Here is a 19,574-nt window from a genome sequence, read left to right as displayed (position 1 = left end):
ACATGTTAGTTAGAGCCCCAGCATTGTCTTCATCTGACTGTGCAGCTCCTGTTCATTAGAACGATTCCTGACATCCTCGTCTGACCCCTTTCGATGACAAGTTGTTTCCATCCACAGGATCCCCTTTAGCTGCATGTTTTCCTCGATCACGCCATTCTCGGTATGCTCTCCACATCATTGAATGACAAACTCCCCGCAGTTGGCAGTGAGACCCTAACTAGTCTAGTACCGATAAGAGGCCACTTAGTATTTATAACGTACTGTACATTATACCAGCAGGGGGTGCTCTGACACAGTAAGACTGATCTATATACCCGGTGACTGCAGGATGAACAGCACTTTCACTTGATGCATTCAGGGCCAGTGCATAAATCTGGAAACCACATAACCAGCCCTTCTGCTTTGCTGAACCTCCGAGGAGTGATTAGAGGTGGGAGTGATGTCCTCTACCTGACATGCTAAGAAATCTAAGCTTCAGGCGTCATGTATATAGTTATTCAGGTAGTTCTATGGTGGGAATGCTGAGGACCTTATAAATAATGTTGACAGGGGTGTTCCATCATGGGAAGTTCATGCTTCAGACCATCCTCTATTAGTCAGAGTGGAGGGTGCTGTGATACACTTCTAATACATTGTACTGGGAATCTACTTAGGACTTATTCACACAGTGATTTTCACATCTGTGTGCTGTGCGTGTTTGCAACTGACTGCGTGTGGACAGCACACGGACCCATCACAGTCACTGGGGCTATTCTGGTCTTATCTGACAATCACAGATCTAAGCTCTTTTTGTCTTCTCCCCTCCAGCCAAAAAAAATAAATGACACAAAGAAGTAAAAAAAAGGACACACGCAACGCATACGAATGCAGCACGGACTAAACTGGTACGTTTTTAAGGGACTAAAATCATCCGAATAAGCCCTTAGACAGCAGTTTTGTACGCCAACTTATGTAAAGATGCCGCTGATGGCCCCAGCATCAGCTATAACGTACAGCAGTTTTTGGCATAAATTATAATAAATCTGATAGGCTTACAAGGTTGCTGCTTTTTCTAAATCCCGCCCATTTTAGAGAAACTTGTCAAAGCTCAAATGCCAGAAATTTCTGAGATTTGCAAAAAAACCTGCAACTTTTTGTTTTACTCTATTTTACTTTTTGTATTGCAATTCTTTACTATTTAAAAGATCTCCGCTTGCTGTCAGTAGCCTGAAATCACAGGTGGACGTTTTTGTTGCAGTTTTTTGAGTCAAGAGCAAACCCAAAGAGAAGAAAAAGTTTATATTATAGAGAAGGAATATTCTGCAGGACGCTGCGGAATATTTCACCATCAGCATAAAAATCTGCAGGTCTAATTGGATTTTAATGCGGAATTGAAAATGGCAGAATCCTGCTGGCAATTCCAAGTCAAAATCCGCATTTTGACCTACGGATTTTGACAGTGGAATATTCTGCAGCGTCTTATTTTGGGTGGATTCAGACAACCGTATATCAGTTCGGTTTTTACGCCGAGCCGATATACGGTGTCCTCAACTGCAGGGGGGGAGGATGGAAGAGTCAGGAGCAGGAACTGAGCTCCCGCCCCCTCTCTGCCCCTTTGCACTATTTGCAATGAAAGAAGCTGGGGTGGGGGCGGGGCTAAGTTCAGATAATTAGCCCCGCCCCCATCCCACCTCTCCCCATTGCAAATAGTGCAGAGGGGGGGAGAGGAGGAAGAGAGGGGGCGGGAGCTCAGAGCACTGCTCCTGGCTCTTCCAGGCTCCCCCCCTGCAGAGACAGACGACGTATACCGGATGGGCATGAAAACCCAGCCGATATACGTTCATCTGAATCCAGCCTTAGGGTGCCTCCACACGGGCGCTAAATTGCAGCGTTTTTTTCTCTATGCGAGAGTGAGTAAAAAGGCAGATTTACGAAACCAATGTCTTTCAATGGTTTTATTTACATCTGCGCTGTGTTCTCTGTTGCGATGCTACGATAGTAAAAAAAAATCGGGGCGTGTTCTATCTTTCAGCTTTTTTCGCTTTATTATGCACCTAAGTTTCCATATGAAGCCATCATTTGTTCGATTTGGGTGAAAAAAAGCCAAGACGACGCACTTTCCAAAGCAGACGCACATTTGGACTATCGCTGCGTTTTTTGCCTGCCCAAAAACGCAAACGCCCGTGTGGACGCACCCATACAAAGGTGATTTTCTCTTGCAAATTTTGCAGCCATGCTGTGAAGGGGAGATCTGCATCATGTCCTATTTTACAGCGATACTGCAGAAAACACCCATTATTTCCTAGGGGCGAGTTAAAAAATCGTATTGCACTCACATGTACATGCAAGTGCAATGCGTTTTTTTTGTTTGTTTTTTTTTTAACTTGCCCATAGCAACTCCTGTGATTGGCTCAAAAAAATGAAAAAACAAACACCTGACCTGACTCCAGTCGGACTGTCAAAGCTGAGAATGAGGAGACACAATGTATCCAGCCTGATACATGTGATCTGCACTGATACATTGTAGCAAACTATCAGCACAGCAGAGAGATTTGTGCTGCTGATGTGTTCAGCTCACAGAGGATTGTCTGCACTGATACATTGTAACAACCTTCAGCTGTGAGGAGCAGCAGGTCTTTACAATCAGAGGATTAAATAAGGTAAACAAGACCATTTTCATTCACCATCAGCAAGCAGAGATCTTGAAAACAGTGAGGAAATGAGAGCAGTAGTAGTGAAGGAGTTCGGCTCCCCCCTCCTCCTGCGATTAGTCACCAGACAGGCAGAATGAGGAGGAATGTGGAAGTTTGGGCGGGCGTTGGCTGGTGGGTGCGGCTGCCTTCTCTTAAAGCTTCCCTGAGTGCTAGCAGTCTCACCTACTGAGGAGCAGCAGCGGCCCTCCACTCGGCTCACCATGGTGAGTGTGCACTGGGATTGTTGGCATTTAGTGACTAATATACGCAGTCAACCTGTGAGCTTAGGACATGCTAGGCCTTGTAGTTCCTCTGGCTGGGCTGCCCCATTATGTACTTCGCAGACTATTTTAGTGTAGTTTAGGGCAGCCGTCGCAGTCTGGAGAGGCCTCTGCTAAAGAAGCGCGCGAGATCCCATGCAGATGATGTCCTGTTATTCAGTCGTCTCTAACCTGTTGCAAAACTACAACTTCCAGCATGCGCAGAGTGCCGTATAATGTCCTAACCAGTCTATAGCGAGGTTACTGGAGTCTATGTCTCCTGCATGATGTCACCAGAGACTGATGACATTGTGCTGTAGAGGATCTGCTGACATCACTATTCTAGTGTATGGATCCTGTGCTGGATGATGTCATCAAACTATGTCACTAAAGACTGCATGCTGACATCGCACTATAATAATGTCAGACTCCATATGGATTATGTACAGCATGATGTCAGCACACAGTCTCTATCAACATCACATAAGGTTAACCCTTTCCAATCCACTGTCTGACCTCTGAAGACATTATGATTTAAGGCTGTACAGCTCCAATTTTGGAAGACGCCTGTCGGGGGTCTCTTACTGTATATTGCCAGCCTTTCTGCTGTCGGAGCCTATCCAACGTGTCACCTTATGCAGTACTGGCTTTAGCCAGCATATAGCGCCATTGTATAACGGCAGAAAAAGAGTAAGCCGCCTAAGAAAACCAGGATACAAATTGGATTGGAAAGGGTTAATGCAGTCTTGTGACATGTTATTAGACTGCATGATGATATCACACTGCACAGGATCCATACATGCCAAAATAATGATGTTCTCATAACCTGTATATGGATCCTGTGCAGTGTGATGTCATCAGGGACCGTTAGGTGAGGGGCAGGAACAGCTTTTACCTCTCCTTATCTGTCACTAGTCTCTAATCTGTGGCTGACTGCCCTTATCTCCACCTGTATACAGACTGGGAGGGGCCTGACCTATAACGGTTGCCAGCGCTGTGAAGGCGGGGCTGCTTATGGGTGACTGTCCCTTTTAATTCTGGGGCTTCCAATATCTGGGAAAATGTTTTTTTGCAAGCTCGCTGTGACTAATCCTGTTTGATCTCCGATGACCTATTGTGTCACAGCAAAGAAGTCAAAAGGCCCTGACTCATGCCCATGGGTGATGCATCTGAGGCAGCAACCCGAGGGCCTCCATAGGCTACATATAATCTGCTCCATCTGCGGGCCTGGTGATGTCCGGCTCACTATGGCGCTGGGCAGACGGTTGTGCCCCCTTTTTAGTGTTGGGGCACGTTCCACTCCTGTGGCTTTTAGGAGATTTCCCTCCCTCTGCAGACACGTGATGCTAACGACAGTCTGTCGCGTCTGCGGCGGCTGGGCATGCCTGCATGTTCTGACATTCCAGAGATTCCCGGCCCATCACCATGGGAGACGTTGGGGTGCAGCCACCGCCCCGTAGATACAAGATGGAGGCCACCACTTATTATTCTGTGTAGGTGAAGCAACATTTCCATGCAGGTCAGAGAGTTTGCTGTGGATAAAGTGAAGCGTCCCTCTTATAAATGGCACAGGAGTGTTGCTATAGGGCGCAGTTGGGTAGCAGTCGAAGTTCCTATCTACAACCTGGAGACCCAGCATCCGTGATTGAACCCAAACTGGCCAACATTGTCCGCTTCTTTCAGTAACTGGTTGTTTGAACGGGTTGTCCATGTAGTGGAGATGGGTGCAGTCTCCCAACCTGATGCTGGGGGGGGTCCTAATTAGGTGACCCCCTCCCCCCGACCCCGCACACAATCTGTTAGCTCCATTATAAGCTAAGGACTCACTCCAATCTGACACCCCTTGGTGCCAGGGGCGGTCATCTTCAAGGGAATTGACTCCAGGATCTATACTACTTCTAGGCACAAAGTCGGCAATGTCCTCCCACCGAGATGGAGCGCTCCATGGAGAAAATTATCACCATCTTCCAGAGATACTCTGGCAAGGAGGGGAACCAGGCCACCATGAACTTCAAGGAGTTTGAGAACTTCATGAAAACTGAGCTGTGCTCCTTCACCAAGGTAAGTGCCCACCAACTCCGCTCTATCGGGTTGTGTCATCGTATTGGGTGGAACCATAGCTCCTTGAGGGCAGTCCTACATACCGGTATGACCAGTTGCCTCCTTGCAGAGCCAGGACCTGACCACACCAACTTGTGGGCCAGAAGTAGCACATGTCATTTAGGCTACTGGTCCTGCAGATAATGATCAGGAATGTCCCCTTGGTTTCTGTAGTTGGGGTGTGGGTGAGGTGGTGGTAGGGGGGGCTTACCGCTACAGGAAGCTACAACCATCCTAGAATTTTTAGCTGAATATCTAGTGCCCCATTCACCCATACCTCCTAGCTATCAAACCATGAAGAGGTGCTAACTACTGGCAAATTTGAGGGAACCTGAGGAGTCGGAGATGTAGGTTTTTCTACTTGCCCAGTTTCCTGCTCCTGCGTGTAGAGATAATTCTGCTGGCACTGACTTCCACGGGTGATAATGGGATAGCAGAAAGCCGGGTGAGGTATAAAAACATCCCTGGGCTCCTCACAACCTGCCCTGTGTGAACTATAACTTAGTTTATGCTGCTCATAGGTGGTGACAGGTTCCCTTTAAGCCATGCTGCTTACCCTGCCCAGTCTCCTTTGTGCCCCCCCACACAGTAATAGTGCCCACCATAAAGTAAAGATGCTTGTGCCCCCTTAGAAATAACTCTACCACATCATGATGCACCCACACAGTAAATATTCAGTCCCAGTGCCCCTCACACAGTATGATGCCCCCAGTGATGCTCTGTAAACAATGATTTCCCTAATTACACTCAGTCGATAGCTGGCTAATGTCCTGTTATCTCAAACCCTTCTCCCTCTGGTCGCTGCTGCTGCCGCCGTACTGACTCCTGCCATTGTGTGCACTGCGTTTGACGTCCGGTGCCAGTCACGTGGTTCCAGCAACCCAGAGAAGGAAGGTCTGGTTTGAGATAACGGGACATGAGCCGGCTTTCCTGGAACAGTTGGGAGGACTCCATACAGGTTCACACTGTATATCTACACCAGCTACGGGCATCTCTTTCCATCAAGGCTCATGTAGTATTTGCACTGTCCTTATTGGATTAGTACAAGATGTAGTCCCTCCCCTGAGGAACTAATGGCCCACATAAACCCCACAGTACAAACTCCTTGTATCATTAATTTTAGTACTCCTTGTGGACGTGTCTTGAAGAAGCTTTCCTGGGATGTTCTGTCACTTTGGTGGGGTTCAACCTCTAGTGCCCCTATAATTCTGAGACTGATTGAGCGCTGTGGCCCTCTATGGACTTTCCCTGCACAGCTGGGCATCGTTGTGAAGGAGACCCCTAATCCTGAATGCGCCATGTATCCTGCTGCATATCTCGGGGTGGGGCTGGCGTTCATGGCCTTGCCACCTCTAGTGATGTCGCTGTCCACGGCTACAAGGGTCTCCAGTCTATATAATGTCCCCTTTCTTCCCCATTAGAACCAGAAGGACCCAAACGTCCTACAGAAGATGATGAACTCCGTGGACGGCGGGATTGACGGAAAGAGGGACCAGCAGCTGGATTTCCAGGAGTTTCTTAACCTCATCGGGGGCATGATGGTGGCGTGTAATGACGCCTTGGCCAAGTGTCCTCCTACACAAAAGGTATTGATAGTGCATCGTGGGGTGACGGCTTCTGTGTTCCTGTTGCCCAGTGACATCTGTGTATATGTAAAATGAGTCACCTGTTATCTCAGCAGCGATGTATTGTGCAATACCGGATGCCAACCTCCGGAGAGAGCCGTGGAGAGGATGTAACCATTTCAGGACCAGTGTCTTCGAATATATATTTATCTTATTTGTTCATGGCTGCATTTAAAGTCCCATAGCTTCTCCTACACTTTCACAGAGGGCTTTTTGCATGATAAGCTGTAGTTTTTGTTTCATATCGAGGTACATAAGGCTGTTTAATCACTTTTATTGCATGTTTGTGGGAGACCAAATGAACAAAATAAGCATTTTGCCTTCATTTCTTTTTTTTACTATGTATATTATCTAGTATATAATTTCTTTCTTTTTTTCCCCCCTGAACACTTTTAATCCCCACAGAGGATTTTAACTTGTGGTCGGTCATGTGATCACTTTAACTATATACTGCAGTATAGTGTGACTTTTGATATTGCTACGGGGAGGATTCAACAGTAGAGATGAGCGAACCTACCCGGCCACGCCGGGTACGGAAGTACTCGAAAATCGCGGCGCTCGGGCGAAAAGATTCGGGGGGCGCCGTGGGTGAGTGGGGGGTTGCAGTGGGGGGGGAGAGGGAGAGAGAGCGGGCTCACCCCCCCCCCCCCCTGTTCCCCGCTGCTGCTCCGCCACACCTCCCCCTGCCCCCCCGGCGACCCCCGAATCTTTTCACCTGAGTGCGGAAGTATTCGAAAATCGCGGCGCACTCGAAACGAGTAGGTTCGCTCATCTCTATTCAACAGGCATCTGTGGCAGCCCTGGAGGCCTTCAGTAAGCTCCAAACTGCCATGTGGACCCACCAATGCCCTACAGTCATGTTGTGAGGAGTGCCAATGGGGTGCAGGAAGGGGTCATGCTCACTCGCACTCTCTCACTCTGTTCCAAGGCCCGCTCCATGCACCCTTCACAGCTACCTGGTGTGAAAGCACAGCACTCCTATATGTTCACATAGTAGACTGACTGGAGGGTCCCTTTAAGAGGCCTCATCATTCACATATACTGGTTGTACACTCTGAGTTGCCCATCAGGACGTGCGTGTGTGCGTGCCAATTTTTTTTATTTTTTTATTTTTTTTAAATGGTGTCTTTCTCAGAACCCAGTCCCCACCAGCCCTCCCACAGAGATGGAATCCGCCATGGAGAGCATCATCCGCTGCTTCCAGCACTACGCCGGCAAGAAGGGCGACATGAATCAGATGAATTATATGGAGTTTGAGGCCTTCATGAAAACTGAGCTGAAGTCCTTCACAGATGTAAGTGGAAATTGCTCCCAGCAGCACAGAGTATTTGAGAATGAGCAGACTGATGTGGGCAGTCCTGAGAGTTGCACAGTAGGGGGAGAGTAAAAGAGGGTGCTCCTCTAGTTTAGGAGGGGTGACCTGTTCCTGTCTGCCACAAGGGTCCTGGTTTCTGCTCATTGACCCCTCAATATGCCTTCATTCACCTCTCACCCACAGAACCAGAAGGACCCGAACATCGTCCGTAAGATGATGGAGTCTGTGGATGGAACGGTTGACGGCAAACAAGACAGACAGCTGAATTTCCAGGAGTTCATGAACATGATAGGAGGGATAATGGTGGGCTGCCATGCCGCTCTCATGAAACACCTGAAGAGAGTGTGAGCCGCTGTGTCCCCTGTGTCTCGCCAGTATTACATGTGCGGAGTGACAGTTTTGTTGTAATAAAATGATAAAATGTTCAGCGTGCGCGCCGCGGTCTGTCTGAGGGCGCCGACTATGACTTCTACTTCCTGAACTGTGGAAGGCCTAGTGGCTATCAATGGGTCTTGGAACACGAGACCCCCAACTAACCCAAGCCTCAAAGTGAGGGGGCTGGGTTAATGGGCCAAAATGCCCTCTCCTACTAGTGGGGCATATTCTAACCACCTTCATCTATGTTTTTGCCCTCTACAGTAGATGCTGATCACATCTCGTGGGTTGCCCGGCTTGCTGTACCATGTCAGGTGGGCAGGGACCCTTGTTTCCACCATCTGCTATGGGGGTGCCTCCTGTTCGCTGACAGTGTGTGTGAAATTGACAAACCCCTCATTCTGCATAACCAGGTTTTTTTCGTTTTTTTTTTGGGGGGGGGGATGATGACCCGTGAGAATGTAAAGGTGTACCGCTCTACGACTCGTAGATAAGCTGTGGAGGACAGAGAGCGCCCACTGGCCTGCAGATATCAATGGTCGTCCCCAATTAATGCACTAGTGGCTATTCCATAGTTAACCACTTGATGATCACTTAGTTAAAGGGCCCTTCTGGCAAACACTTTTCTCTATTACTGCCCCTTTTCAGTGTATGGCCACATACCTGTAGATACCAGCTGTACAGACCATAGATGTGATTTCAGTAGCATTACATCTGGAGATCACAGGCGATGTCCTCTCTCTGACTTGAATCATTCAGTTTTTCCTTTTTCTTCTGTATCCAGCTCAGATCGCCATAACAAGTTTTCTCAGCCCCAAATTGTCTCTATGGAATTTAAAGCCCACCTGTACTTTCACCTTTGTAGCGCTTCTGTGCCGGTGGCAGTTTTTGGTTCCTTGCAGCCAAAAATGGCTCCATAGAGTGCTGTATGCGGTTGCCTTCAGCTGTGGGAAGGAGCTGAAAACTACAGATGGAGCAGAAGCGCTCCGAAGGTCAAAGTGCAGGTAGTCTTTAACACACAGATATCTTTGGCTTCTTGTTTTTCCAAGACCCTCCCTACGTTATCTACCTTCTACACAATGCCTCTGCTATAGTACCCAAGATAGTAATAATGCCACAGGTGGTACCCCACCAAGTAGTACTGTGCCCCTGTAGCCCCACACCGGACTGCTTATAATGACCCTCACACAGTAAAAGTGAGGATGACTGGAAGCTTCTTCATCTGATGATCATCCTAACTATACTACACTAGTTCCTTACCTCTATCCAGTCTACCACTATGATCGGACTACTACTCCTCCTATGGGCCCGTGGTCACCTAATCTATCGCTATCCCTATACTGGATACCAGTCCCTGTCTAGTGCACTGACCACACTGTGGGTATTATGTACCATTCTCTTTAGACAGTTGATGACTCTCCTACGTGTCTCCTTCAAACGGGCCACGTATGGATAATGATTCTGATGACTAACTCCATCAGTAGAAACTCCCAGTAGGATGTCAATAGGTAATCCAGGCTCCCTTCCAAACATTAGGAAGTACGGTGAATATTCTGTACGCTCATGTCTGGCACTTTTATAGGCATGCACCTTGGCTCTGACCTTTCGACTCCAACCCAGTTTATTATTGAGTTCTATCCAGCAGAGTCCTGTTAAATCCTTCGGGGAGAGCATCCCCTTCAGGATGAGAAGGTGTTGTCCGACTTTTGTGGATATTCAGCAACTGAAGCAACTTTTTAATTAGTTTGCTCTCAAAGTCCCTGCCTTGAACAGAATGCAACTGGCGTGGTAAACCGTAGTGTATAAAGTACTCTTGCGATGGTAACTGGTTTTTGAAAGGTATGAGCATATAAAGTAAAATGGTTAGTCACCACCAGTACATCTTCTTGAATCATTATTGATACAGAGGAAGTCCATGTAGACAAGATTCATGGGGCCAGAACTTTTCAAGTGGCCCATGAAGACCACTCGAGCTGGGAGAGTCAGCGTTTACACAACCAAATCACAGTGTCTCTCATCCTGGACCAGTAGAATCTGCCTTGTATTAAACCACAAGTCTTTTTGGGCCCCAAATGGCCATGGTGATCATGTAAACTTCTGGAAAACATTTGCTGGAAGCAGTATGGGATAACCAACTGACGTCTCCAAGGTTGATCATGGTACAGTATCACATGATAGAGCAAACTTTTGCCGATCTTGAGCCTCTCCTAGTCTTGTAGGAATTAGCCACATTCCATAGGCAAAGATTTCCATAACATATCTTTAGCACTCACACTCTAATAAAAAGGACCAGCTTTTTGACTTTCATCTACTTAGGGGATAAAGAGCACTTCTCTAATGACCCCAGGGTGACGGTACACAAACAGGTCGGGTACAGCGTCAGACGCACCTCCAATGGAGTCTATAAGTTGTGTTTCAGAAAAGGTTACTTGGTCGTTAACTATGGCAGCTATAGCACATAAAACTTTTACTCCAGGCCTAGGAACTTCTTCCCACTTATTCTCTTCTTCCACATTAGGTAATCTTGGTCGGCGAGAGAGAGCGAGAGCATCGACCACAGTGTTTTAAAGTCCTGGTTTATATTCTAACATGAACTGGTAGTTAGATAACGTTGCCAACCAACAATAATAATATAATAATAATCTTTATTTATATAGCGCCAACATATTCCACAGTGCTTACAATACAGGGGAAATAAAAACAAGACTACAGTTACATGAAGTAATCAATTGATACAGACAGTAGGGGTGAGGGCCCTGCTCCAACGAGCTTACATACTACAAATAATGGGGGGATACAGAAGGTAAAGGGGCTGGAGATGTGCACTGTATGGCGAGGTGGAGAGTGTGGGATGCTATACACACAGACAATCGTCAGGTCCTATAGTGGCTGAATCGGTATAACTGCAGCTGCCGGTTGATTACGGCTAGCAGGAGCTGCAGTCAGTAGGTCAGGGAGCATGTTATCAGGCAGAGTTCAGAGGGGTTTGGTTTAGGGGATATGGTATGCCTCCCTGAAGAGGTGCGTTTTCAGAGCACGACTGAAGTTTAGTGTGTCAGTGATTGCCTAGATAGCTTTTGGCAGTGCGTTCCAGAGGACCGCTGCTGCTCTGTAGAAGTCTTGGAGGCAGGAATGAGAGGTTCGACTTAAAGGGGCACTTAATGTGTGGCATCAAGTTTAGCTGACATCAGGATGTACGTCAATGGCTTGATCTCCGTTCTTACTTCGAACAGCGCTCCATACAAGTAGTCAGGCAACTTATTGACAATAGCCCATTTAAGTGCTAAAAACTTTAACTTGTGGACTGGATAGTTTCGTTCACTGGGAGCAAGGCTTCAGGTGATAAAAGATATGGGTTGTAACCCAGCTGGGTATTGCTGGTGCAGCACACCACCTAGTCCTTCGAAGCTGGCATCCACATGGAGCACATACGGTTTCTGCGGGTTGGCATACACTAGTACAGGGGCCTTTGTCAATCTCTTCTTCAGTAGTTTGTAAGCGTCCTCACAAGCAGAAGTCCACTTATCTACAAGGCGGCTGTCGGACAACCCTCTCTCCTTTCCTTGCTCACTGTAAGGTCTGTTACACGTGTATGGAACTCTCACGTGGTTCCAGGCAGCTGTAGGCGTTGCTCTGCTCTTCCTGTGTTAATGGATCCTACATATCTACTTTAATCCAACACTGAGTGGGTTAACCAGCTCTCTGTCTCTCAGCTCACCTGTGAGGTTAATTAGGCATTACTCCTCTATTTAACCTGAGCTGTAGAGGCACGGGGCTGTGATCGTCTGTATATGAGGTGCGGAGCTGTGATCGTCTGTATGTGAGGAGCGGAGCTGTGATCGTCTGTATATGAGGTGCGGAGCTGTGATCGTCTGTATATGAGGTGCGGAGCTGTGATCGTCTGTATATGAGGTGCGGAGCTGTGATCGTCTGTATATGAGGTGCGGAGCTGTGATCGTCTGTATATGAGGTGCGGAGCTGTGATCGTCTGTATATGAGGTGCGGGGCTGTGATCGTCTGTATATGAGGTGCGGGGCTGTGATCGTCTGTATATGAGGTGCGGGGTACGTGAGGCGCGGGGCTGTGACAGCCCGTACGCGAGGCGCGGGGCTGTGACAGCCCGTACGCGAGGCGCGGGGCTGTGACAGCCCGTACGCGAGGCGCGGGGCTGTGACAGCCCGTACGCGAGGCGCGGGGCTGTGACAGCCCGTACGCGAGGCGCGGGGCTGTGACAGCCCGTACGCGAGGCGCAGGAGTGTTAGGGGCAGTTGTACGCAGTGTGTATCAGAGCTCCCAGTAACCGTGTCCCGTTATTAATAATGCTGCATGCAGCACATGAAATGATCAGGATGGGTGATGGGTCTATGTGTGATAGATGAATGTATGATTACTTTATGTGTGTGATAGACGTATGTTCGATGGCTTTAGATCTATGTATGTTTGATCTCTGTGTCATGGCTCTGTGTGTGATAATGGCTCAATGCATCATGGCTCTATGTGTGTCAAATATACTGTAGGCCATGGATGTGTGATGGATGGAGGGTGGCTGTATGAGTCATGGATGTGTGATCATTCTTAGTGTAATGGTTGTGTGATGGATTCAATGATGCTCTGCGTCATAGATAGATGTATGATTACTCGATTTGTGGGATGGTTGTATGCGTGATGGTTCTGTGTGCAGCAGGTGTACTATATATATATGTGTGAAGGATATATGTGCAATGAACATGTATGTGTGATGTAGGAATGTATATATGATAACTGTGTGATGGTTGGATATATGTGTGATGTGTGGGGTTCTGTGCATTGCCTCTGTTCACATCCCGCAGCGCCCCCTGGCTGCAGAGCTTTGATGACAGCAGATTGCTGAATGATCCATCATGACCATAGTGACCGGCCTCCATGATAAGCTTACAGATGAGTAATGTCACTGCAGGCTCTGTGACAGGTGACATAAAGGGCAGCAGCTCTGACACAGGACAGTAGTCTAACATGCCCCTGGCGCCACCTGCTGCTTAAGATCAGGTACTGCAATAGTGCTGTTTTTCAGGATCACCACTTCTGATCCATCATCCTCTGTTTTGCTCCAGAAGGTGCTGATCCGGCTGTAACTGCGCATTTACCAATCTGGTGTAATGTAGCTAGTAAATAATCGCCATGTGGCCGCAGCGTTATACGGAATTCTTTATTTTTCTCAATTATCCCAAGTGACCCCATAATGGAGCATCAGAGATCAGATCGGGTAGGAGGGGTCTCTGCGCACATCAGTCCCTCCTTACATGCCAGAAGTCTGCAGAAGTAATGGTCCCCGTCCTCTGCAGGCGGCGCTCTTCAGGGGTTGATGCTTGCCCTCGCAGTGCCCATACACCTCCTAGTGCTGAGCCAGGCTGGTGCCCCCCCCCCCCCCCTTCCTTCCACAGAGGGAGAAAGAAGACAGAAGAAAGGGGATGCAGCAGTGTCTATGGACTTCTGGAGCGATGGGCTGTAAACTAATCTTAAGCTGTAAAAGGCAAGTTAGTGACAACTCACTTCTTGAAAAGTCTGTGCACCCCCTATGAAAAATATGTGTCTGGCCTGAAAAGTATATGCAGCCCCAAGATTATGTGTAAACCCCAAGAGAATGAACGTATGTGTCACTGAAAAGTTTGCACCCTTATTCTCAAAAAGTATGTGCACCCAACCTGCCTCTTGTCCAGGGAGGATGGGCTTAATAAGTAGAATAACCCCCAGAGCAAGACTTGGACCCCAGCCGAGCTTGTTGCTTGTATACTCGGGGCCCAGTTGCATTGCCGGGGTCTATGTATATATCTAGTCTGCAGACCATTTAAGTAATCGTAGGACAATTAAAACCGCTGATCACAGGTGACCTCCTCTCATATCATTTATGCTTCTTCTTAATCCAGCCCAGATTGCCATGACGACTTCTTCCAGCCATGATTCACCTCAGCAATATTTAACACAGACAGCTTCGGCTTCTCTGTTTTCTAGCACATCCCCACTTCTACCTAAATATTCCATCTATAGCGGCCCAAACTATAATAATGTCCCCCTTGGTTGCCCACACAGCAGTAGTGTCCCACAAACATTAACAGTGCCCCTTTAGGTAGTAATAGTACTCGACTTTGCGTCCCTTTGCAGATTTAGTATCCCCTTTCTCCTCCCATACAGTAGTAGTACCCCACCGTGTCTGTTCCCCCTACAGTAATACCATAGTACCCCCATACAGTTGTAGTTCCCAATTTAGGCCACACACAGTAATAGTTCTTGTGTGCCCTCATACAGAAATAGAGCTCCCAGGCAGTATTAGTGCCCCCATTGTGCCCCCATACAGCAGTAGGGCTCCCTACATTATTAGTGCACCCATATAGTAATAGTGCCTATTATGTCTCCCTACAGCAATAGTTTTTCCATACAGTATTAGTGCCTCTTGAGGCCATACAAAGTAATGGCACCCTCCTTTGTGCCCACATATAGTAATAGTGTCCATGTGCAGTATTAGTGACTCCTTTCTGCCCCTATAGAGTAATACCTCCCATTGTATTCCCCATACAACACTAGTGCTCCCATATAGTGATAGCGCCCCCATATAGTATTAATACCCCATACAGTAAAATGTGCCTCCATAAAATATTAGTGCCCCCTTTAGGTCCCACAGAGTAATAGTACCCTCCTTTGTGCCCCCATACAGAAATAGTACATCATTGTGTTCCCTACTGTAATAGCGTCTCTGTGCAGTGTGTTCCCTCTCTGCCCCTTTACAGTAATATCTCTCAGCCCGCCATTGTTACGCCCCCTGCAGGCACTTCCGCATTTTGTATTTTAACGTTTTATCAAAGATGACAGAAATGGCCGACACCCGTTTTCTAGATTGCGGTGGATTCTTTTGAGCCACGGTCTTTATTATCAACATCAGACATGGCATAGGGTGCGGCGTGCCCGCTACATATTTTTGTTGCCGAGGGCCACGAGGTAATGCATCAGGAAGTTACCGTGCTCCCTGAACGACAGCTCACCATCTCGATCGTCATCAATGGAAGCTAGCAACCTCTCCACCGCGTCCGGCTTCTTACCCTGCAGATGAAAGTGACCGACCCGTCATCCATGTAGCCCCTCACAGTTACACTCAAAGCTGCAGCACGTGTTTTACTCCAGTCACAGCCAAAGCAGTGCCCACAGCAAGCATTTAGGGCTCATTCACATATGCAGTTTTCGGTCTGTGAATAGGTAGCGTTTTTACGGACCGACCTGCGTATTCCTTGCGTATCTGGATCTCCTTGCATCAAACAAATGCAATCCGTTTTTTTTAATCGCACCCATAAAGCTGAATGAGCAATATTGGGAATATACGCCATACATGCACATTTCCGTGTGAAGTCAATGTGACCAGCTGACAGATTCTTTTAGACCCGTACATGCGAAGCGAAAAGGGCCACAAAATCTGCAATAAATAGGCAGAGACTCGGTCCGTGAATATGCAGCGTACTCACAGACCGGAGGTAAGTACCCCTGTGTGAAAGAGCACTTACAGTCCTGTTATGTCACTTCAGTGGCGTCCAGAGATGCACTCCTGCCACTGTACTCCCACAATGCACTGCTGTGCTACATGGAGGGCTTATATGTATGCATTCTAGATGTACAGTCCCTGCTGTAATCACTGACCCAGCAGGGGGCAGCAGGGAGATGTAAGGGCAGAATTATGAATGCAGCTCTGCATGTGACTGGAGCAGAGCCCCTGATGAAGCTGGTCTGGAGATTTAAGCAGTAGCAGTAGGGTTGGGGTGAGCTGCTTGTATATCAGCGGGCTATAGGGGGCGCCAGCACGTGTCCCACAATGTACTGTATCATGAACTCACCTCCATGAATATCGGAAAGTTCTCCTTTAGGAAGAGTGTGAACTCCGTGACGCTCATGGCGTCCTCCTTCCCCTCCAGCGTTGCATATTTGTCGTAGTTTTTAAAGATGTCCGCAATAACTGTGTCCTTCAGCGACATCGTGTTTATCTGTAAAAACGGAAATGCGTAAATCCACAGCCAGGAGTCTAGCGCCAAAACTCAGTGTGTACCGGAATCACACAGGATAGGATTAGATACACGGCTCAGCAGGCAGTATCACACAGGATAGGATTAGATACACAGCTCAGCAGACAGTATCACACAGAAGGGGATTAGATACACAGCTCAGCAGGCAGTATCACACAGGATAGGATTAGATACACAGCTCAGCAGACAGTATCACACAGGATAGGATTAGATACACAGCTCAGCAGACAGTATCACACAGGATAGGATTAGATACACAGCTCAGCAGACAGTATCACACAGAAGGGGATTAGATACACAGCTCAGCAGGCAGTATCACACAGGATAGGATTAGATACACAGCTCAGCAGACAGTATCACACAGGGTAGGATTAGATACACGGCTCAGCAGACAGTATCACACAGGATAGGATGAGATACACAGCTCAGCAGACAGTATCACACAGGATAGGATTAGATACATGGCTCAGCAGACAGTATCACACAGGATAGGATTAGATACACATGGCTCAGCAGACGGTATCACACAGGATAGGATTAGATACATGGCTCAGCAGTCAGTATCACACAGGATAGGATTAGATACACAGCTCAGCAGTCAGTATCACACAGGATAGGATTAGCTACACGGCTCAGCAGACAGTATCACACAGGATAGGATTAGATACAGCAGACAGTACCGGTATCACACAGGATAGGATTAGATACAGAGCTCAGCAGGCAGTATCACACAGGATAGGATTAGATACATCGCTCTGAACTATAATCCCTACTACAAAATTTAGCCCTAGTTAAAGGTAATAAAAAAGTCAATTTACATAGTGTCCAGGCAGCTATATATGGAAAAAAGTGTAATCTTTTTGGAGCCTATATTAATATAAGACCTTGTCTTATTTTCGGGTAAACAAGGTATCACACAGGAGAGGATTGGATTTAGAAGCTCAGTACAAAGTTTTAGAGCCCCATCTGTGCCTCTATAAAGTAATACTGCCCCTTATGTGCCCTTCAGAGCCTTAGTGCTTCTTCTAAGCCCTCAGAATGATGCAGGCCCCTCTATGCCCCCCAGAGTACTAGAGTCCCCTCTGTGCCCCTACAAAGTAATATTGTCCCCTTTGTGCCCCTCAGAGTAATAGCGTCCCCTCTGTGCTGGTGACTTTGTCTCTATAGTGCTGCACCTTCCTGATGTCCCGCTGTCAGGGTGCTGGACCTACGGGCTCAGGGGAACGGTTACCCCACTAGTAGAGATCTCACTGTATGATGATGATGAGACTTTACCTGAGACAGCACAGGAGAGCAAAACAGACAGAAGATGACGACGAGGCGCAGCTTTATGTCCAGACAAGCCACCTAGGAAAGGAGAGGAGAGAGAGTGTTAGTGCCAGGAGAGAAGGTACTGCAGGGGGTGATGAAAGCCACTTACCATGGTGGAGAGCAAGCGGGCAGTGAGAGTCCAGGCGAGGTGTTCCCCAGTGATAGAGGACAGACACACCCAGACCAAGCCTGCTCCACCCCAACCTGTAATATACCCTCTATATACCTGTATACACCCCCAGACCAAGCCTGCTCCACCCCGACCTGTAATATACCCTCTATATACACCTCCAGACCGAGCCTGCTCCACCCCGATCTGTAATATACCCTCTATATAGACCTCCAGACCGAGCCTACTCCACCCGACCTGTAATATACCCTCTATATACCTGTATACAGCACCAGACCAAACTTTCTCCACCCTGACCTGTAATATGCTCTATATATTGAAACAGAAGACACCAAACAGGTTTGATGTCACCTGTGATAACCGTATCTGACTATTATATAGAGCTATACTAGAGCTGAGCCACTGCAGCAAAGTCCGCCATGTTATAAAAGGCAGCTCTGTGTTTTGCTCAAGGGCCCCATGAGTTTATGTACACCCCTAGGCCATTAGGAGCCCCTGAACCACCCGTGCATTTTTATGAAGGTGTCAGCGGCCAGGCCCCAGTATAGGGGATGTCTGTGGCTGGCACTACAGTGATCACATAAATGGTAGATACCAGTTCTACAAAATTGGACCACATAAGACTATGATTACAGTGCAATTACCTTCACTGATCCCAGCTGACATATTCTCTGAATATAGATGCTCATACTTTTTCTTCTCTATCTGGCCCAGACTGCCATAACCACTTTTGATGATGGCAAAGATGAGATATCTTTGGCCCCTTCCTCCTGAAGTCATCACCAGCCTCAGCAGTAACATAAATTCAGACCCCAGATCAGACCGTTGTGAACATGATACTCTCTGGATCTCATGCCTCTTCATGTTCAGGTGCCTCATTTCATACAATGTCATCTGCAGTATGCCCCTCTTCTTTTACAATGCCAGTCATAATTTGACCCCATACTATTGCAGGCACAGCACCCACTCCCACAAACTCATCCTCTCTACCCGCTAGTTCTCCTGCGATGTCAGTGGTACCAGCAGAAGAATATTTGCAGAGAATGGTAACTTCCTGCTGTAAGTATAAGTAGGCGCATGTAACCGCGACACTGGTATGACGTCAGTAACTGCCAGGAAAGCTGGGTTGAGAGAACAGGTAGAGGACTACTTTTCAGATGCCCTGCCATGCCCCTGTGCCACTCCACCTCTGAAACATAGACCAAGAATAATGGAGGCCAGTGTTGGAATGGTCACATGTCGTTCCGACCCGCCTCTCCTTGTAACCACTAAAGGCCAACGGTAACGAAAGAAGGCTAAACTGAGACTTAATGACCACCTAGAAAGGTCACTGCACCGCGGATTACCAGGAAAAAGCAGGAAGGATAATCTCACCCAGCAGCGCTTGATAATCAGGAGGTGGACAGAAACACCAGATGTAATGGCGCCATCCACAGGGGCTCCAAAACAGTCGGCGCCCCAATAGTATAAATCAAAAAGGTCAAAAAAAATCCTGTGCTCATAAGAGGAGCATATAATAAGGAATAGAATCAATTTGGCACTATTGGTCATAGGCCGAAAACCTACTTGGAAGGAGGGGGATATGATGAACACAAAAGCCCCCTCCTAGTGATGGTAAACTTTAATTAAATCCGGGTTGTCGAGTGGAGACGCAGGGAACTCCAGCCAGGATAGTATTTTTTCTGGTTGCTATTTATTAGTTTGGAATAGCAAGTAACAACAAATTTGGCGACGCGTTTCTGTGCAC

At 47.6% G+C, this 19,574-nt stretch overlaps 2 protein-coding genes across 2 annotated transcripts; one reads left to right on the top strand and one right to left on the bottom strand.

The window, feature by feature from the left end:
• The first annotated feature begins 2,753 nt into the window (after positions 1-2,753).
• On the top strand, positions 2,754-8,397 carry LOC136633242 (uncharacterized). The gene is made up of 5 exons (XM_066608820.1): positions 2,754-2,896; positions 4,835-4,993; positions 6,454-6,618; positions 7,793-7,951; positions 8,156-8,397. The coding sequence occupies exons 1-5, from the start codon at positions 2,894-2,896 to the stop codon at positions 8,318-8,320; spliced, it is 651 nt and encodes a 216-aa protein (XP_066464917.1). The 5' UTR covers positions 2,754-2,893; the 3' UTR covers positions 8,321-8,397.
• A 6,811-nt stretch (positions 8,398-15,208) lies between these two features.
• LOC136631615 (protein S100-G-like) lies at positions 15,209-17,876 on the bottom strand. The gene is made up of 4 exons (XM_066605900.1): positions 17,807-17,876; positions 17,662-17,733; positions 16,201-16,347; positions 15,209-15,418 (listed from the first exon to the last, which is right to left on the bottom strand). Exons 1-4 carry the CDS (start codon positions 17,807-17,809, stop codon positions 15,287-15,289), a joined length of 354 nt encoding a protein of 117 aa, XP_066461997.1. The 5' UTR covers positions 17,810-17,876; the 3' UTR covers positions 15,209-15,286.
• Positions 17,877-19,574: the final 1,698 nt, after the last annotated feature.

Source organism: Eleutherodactylus coqui, chromosome 6, assembly GCF_035609145.1.
Source record: "Eleutherodactylus coqui strain aEleCoq1 chromosome 6, aEleCoq1.hap1, whole genome shotgun sequence".
Taxonomy (NCBI): Eukaryota; Metazoa; Chordata; class Amphibia; order Anura; family Eleutherodactylidae; genus Eleutherodactylus; species Eleutherodactylus coqui.
Note: the sequence above shows the minus strand (reverse complement) of the source record. Positions and strands in the feature narration are given on the sequence as shown.

Excerpts from the sequence above, each read along its gene's own strand:
- LOC136633242 (XM_066608820.1), top strand. Across the intron at positions 6,619-7,792 it reads AGTGTCCTCCTACACAAAAG|AACCCAGTCCCCACCAGCCC; the intron begins GTATTGATAGTG and ends TGTCTTTCTCAG. Across the intron at positions 7,952-8,155 it reads AGCTGAAGTCCTTCACAGAT|AACCAGAAGGACCCGAACAT; the intron begins GTAAGTGGAAAT and ends TCTCACCCACAG.
- LOC136631615 (XM_066605900.1), bottom strand. Across the intron at positions 16,348-17,661 it reads GCTCTCCTGTGCTGTCTCAG|ATAAACACGATGTCGCTGAA; the intron begins GTAAAGTCTCAT and ends CCGTTTTTACAG. Across the intron at positions 15,419-16,200 it reads ACTTTCCGATATTCATGGAG|GGTAAGAAGCCGGACGCGGT; the intron begins GTGAGTTCATGA and ends TTTCATCTGCAG.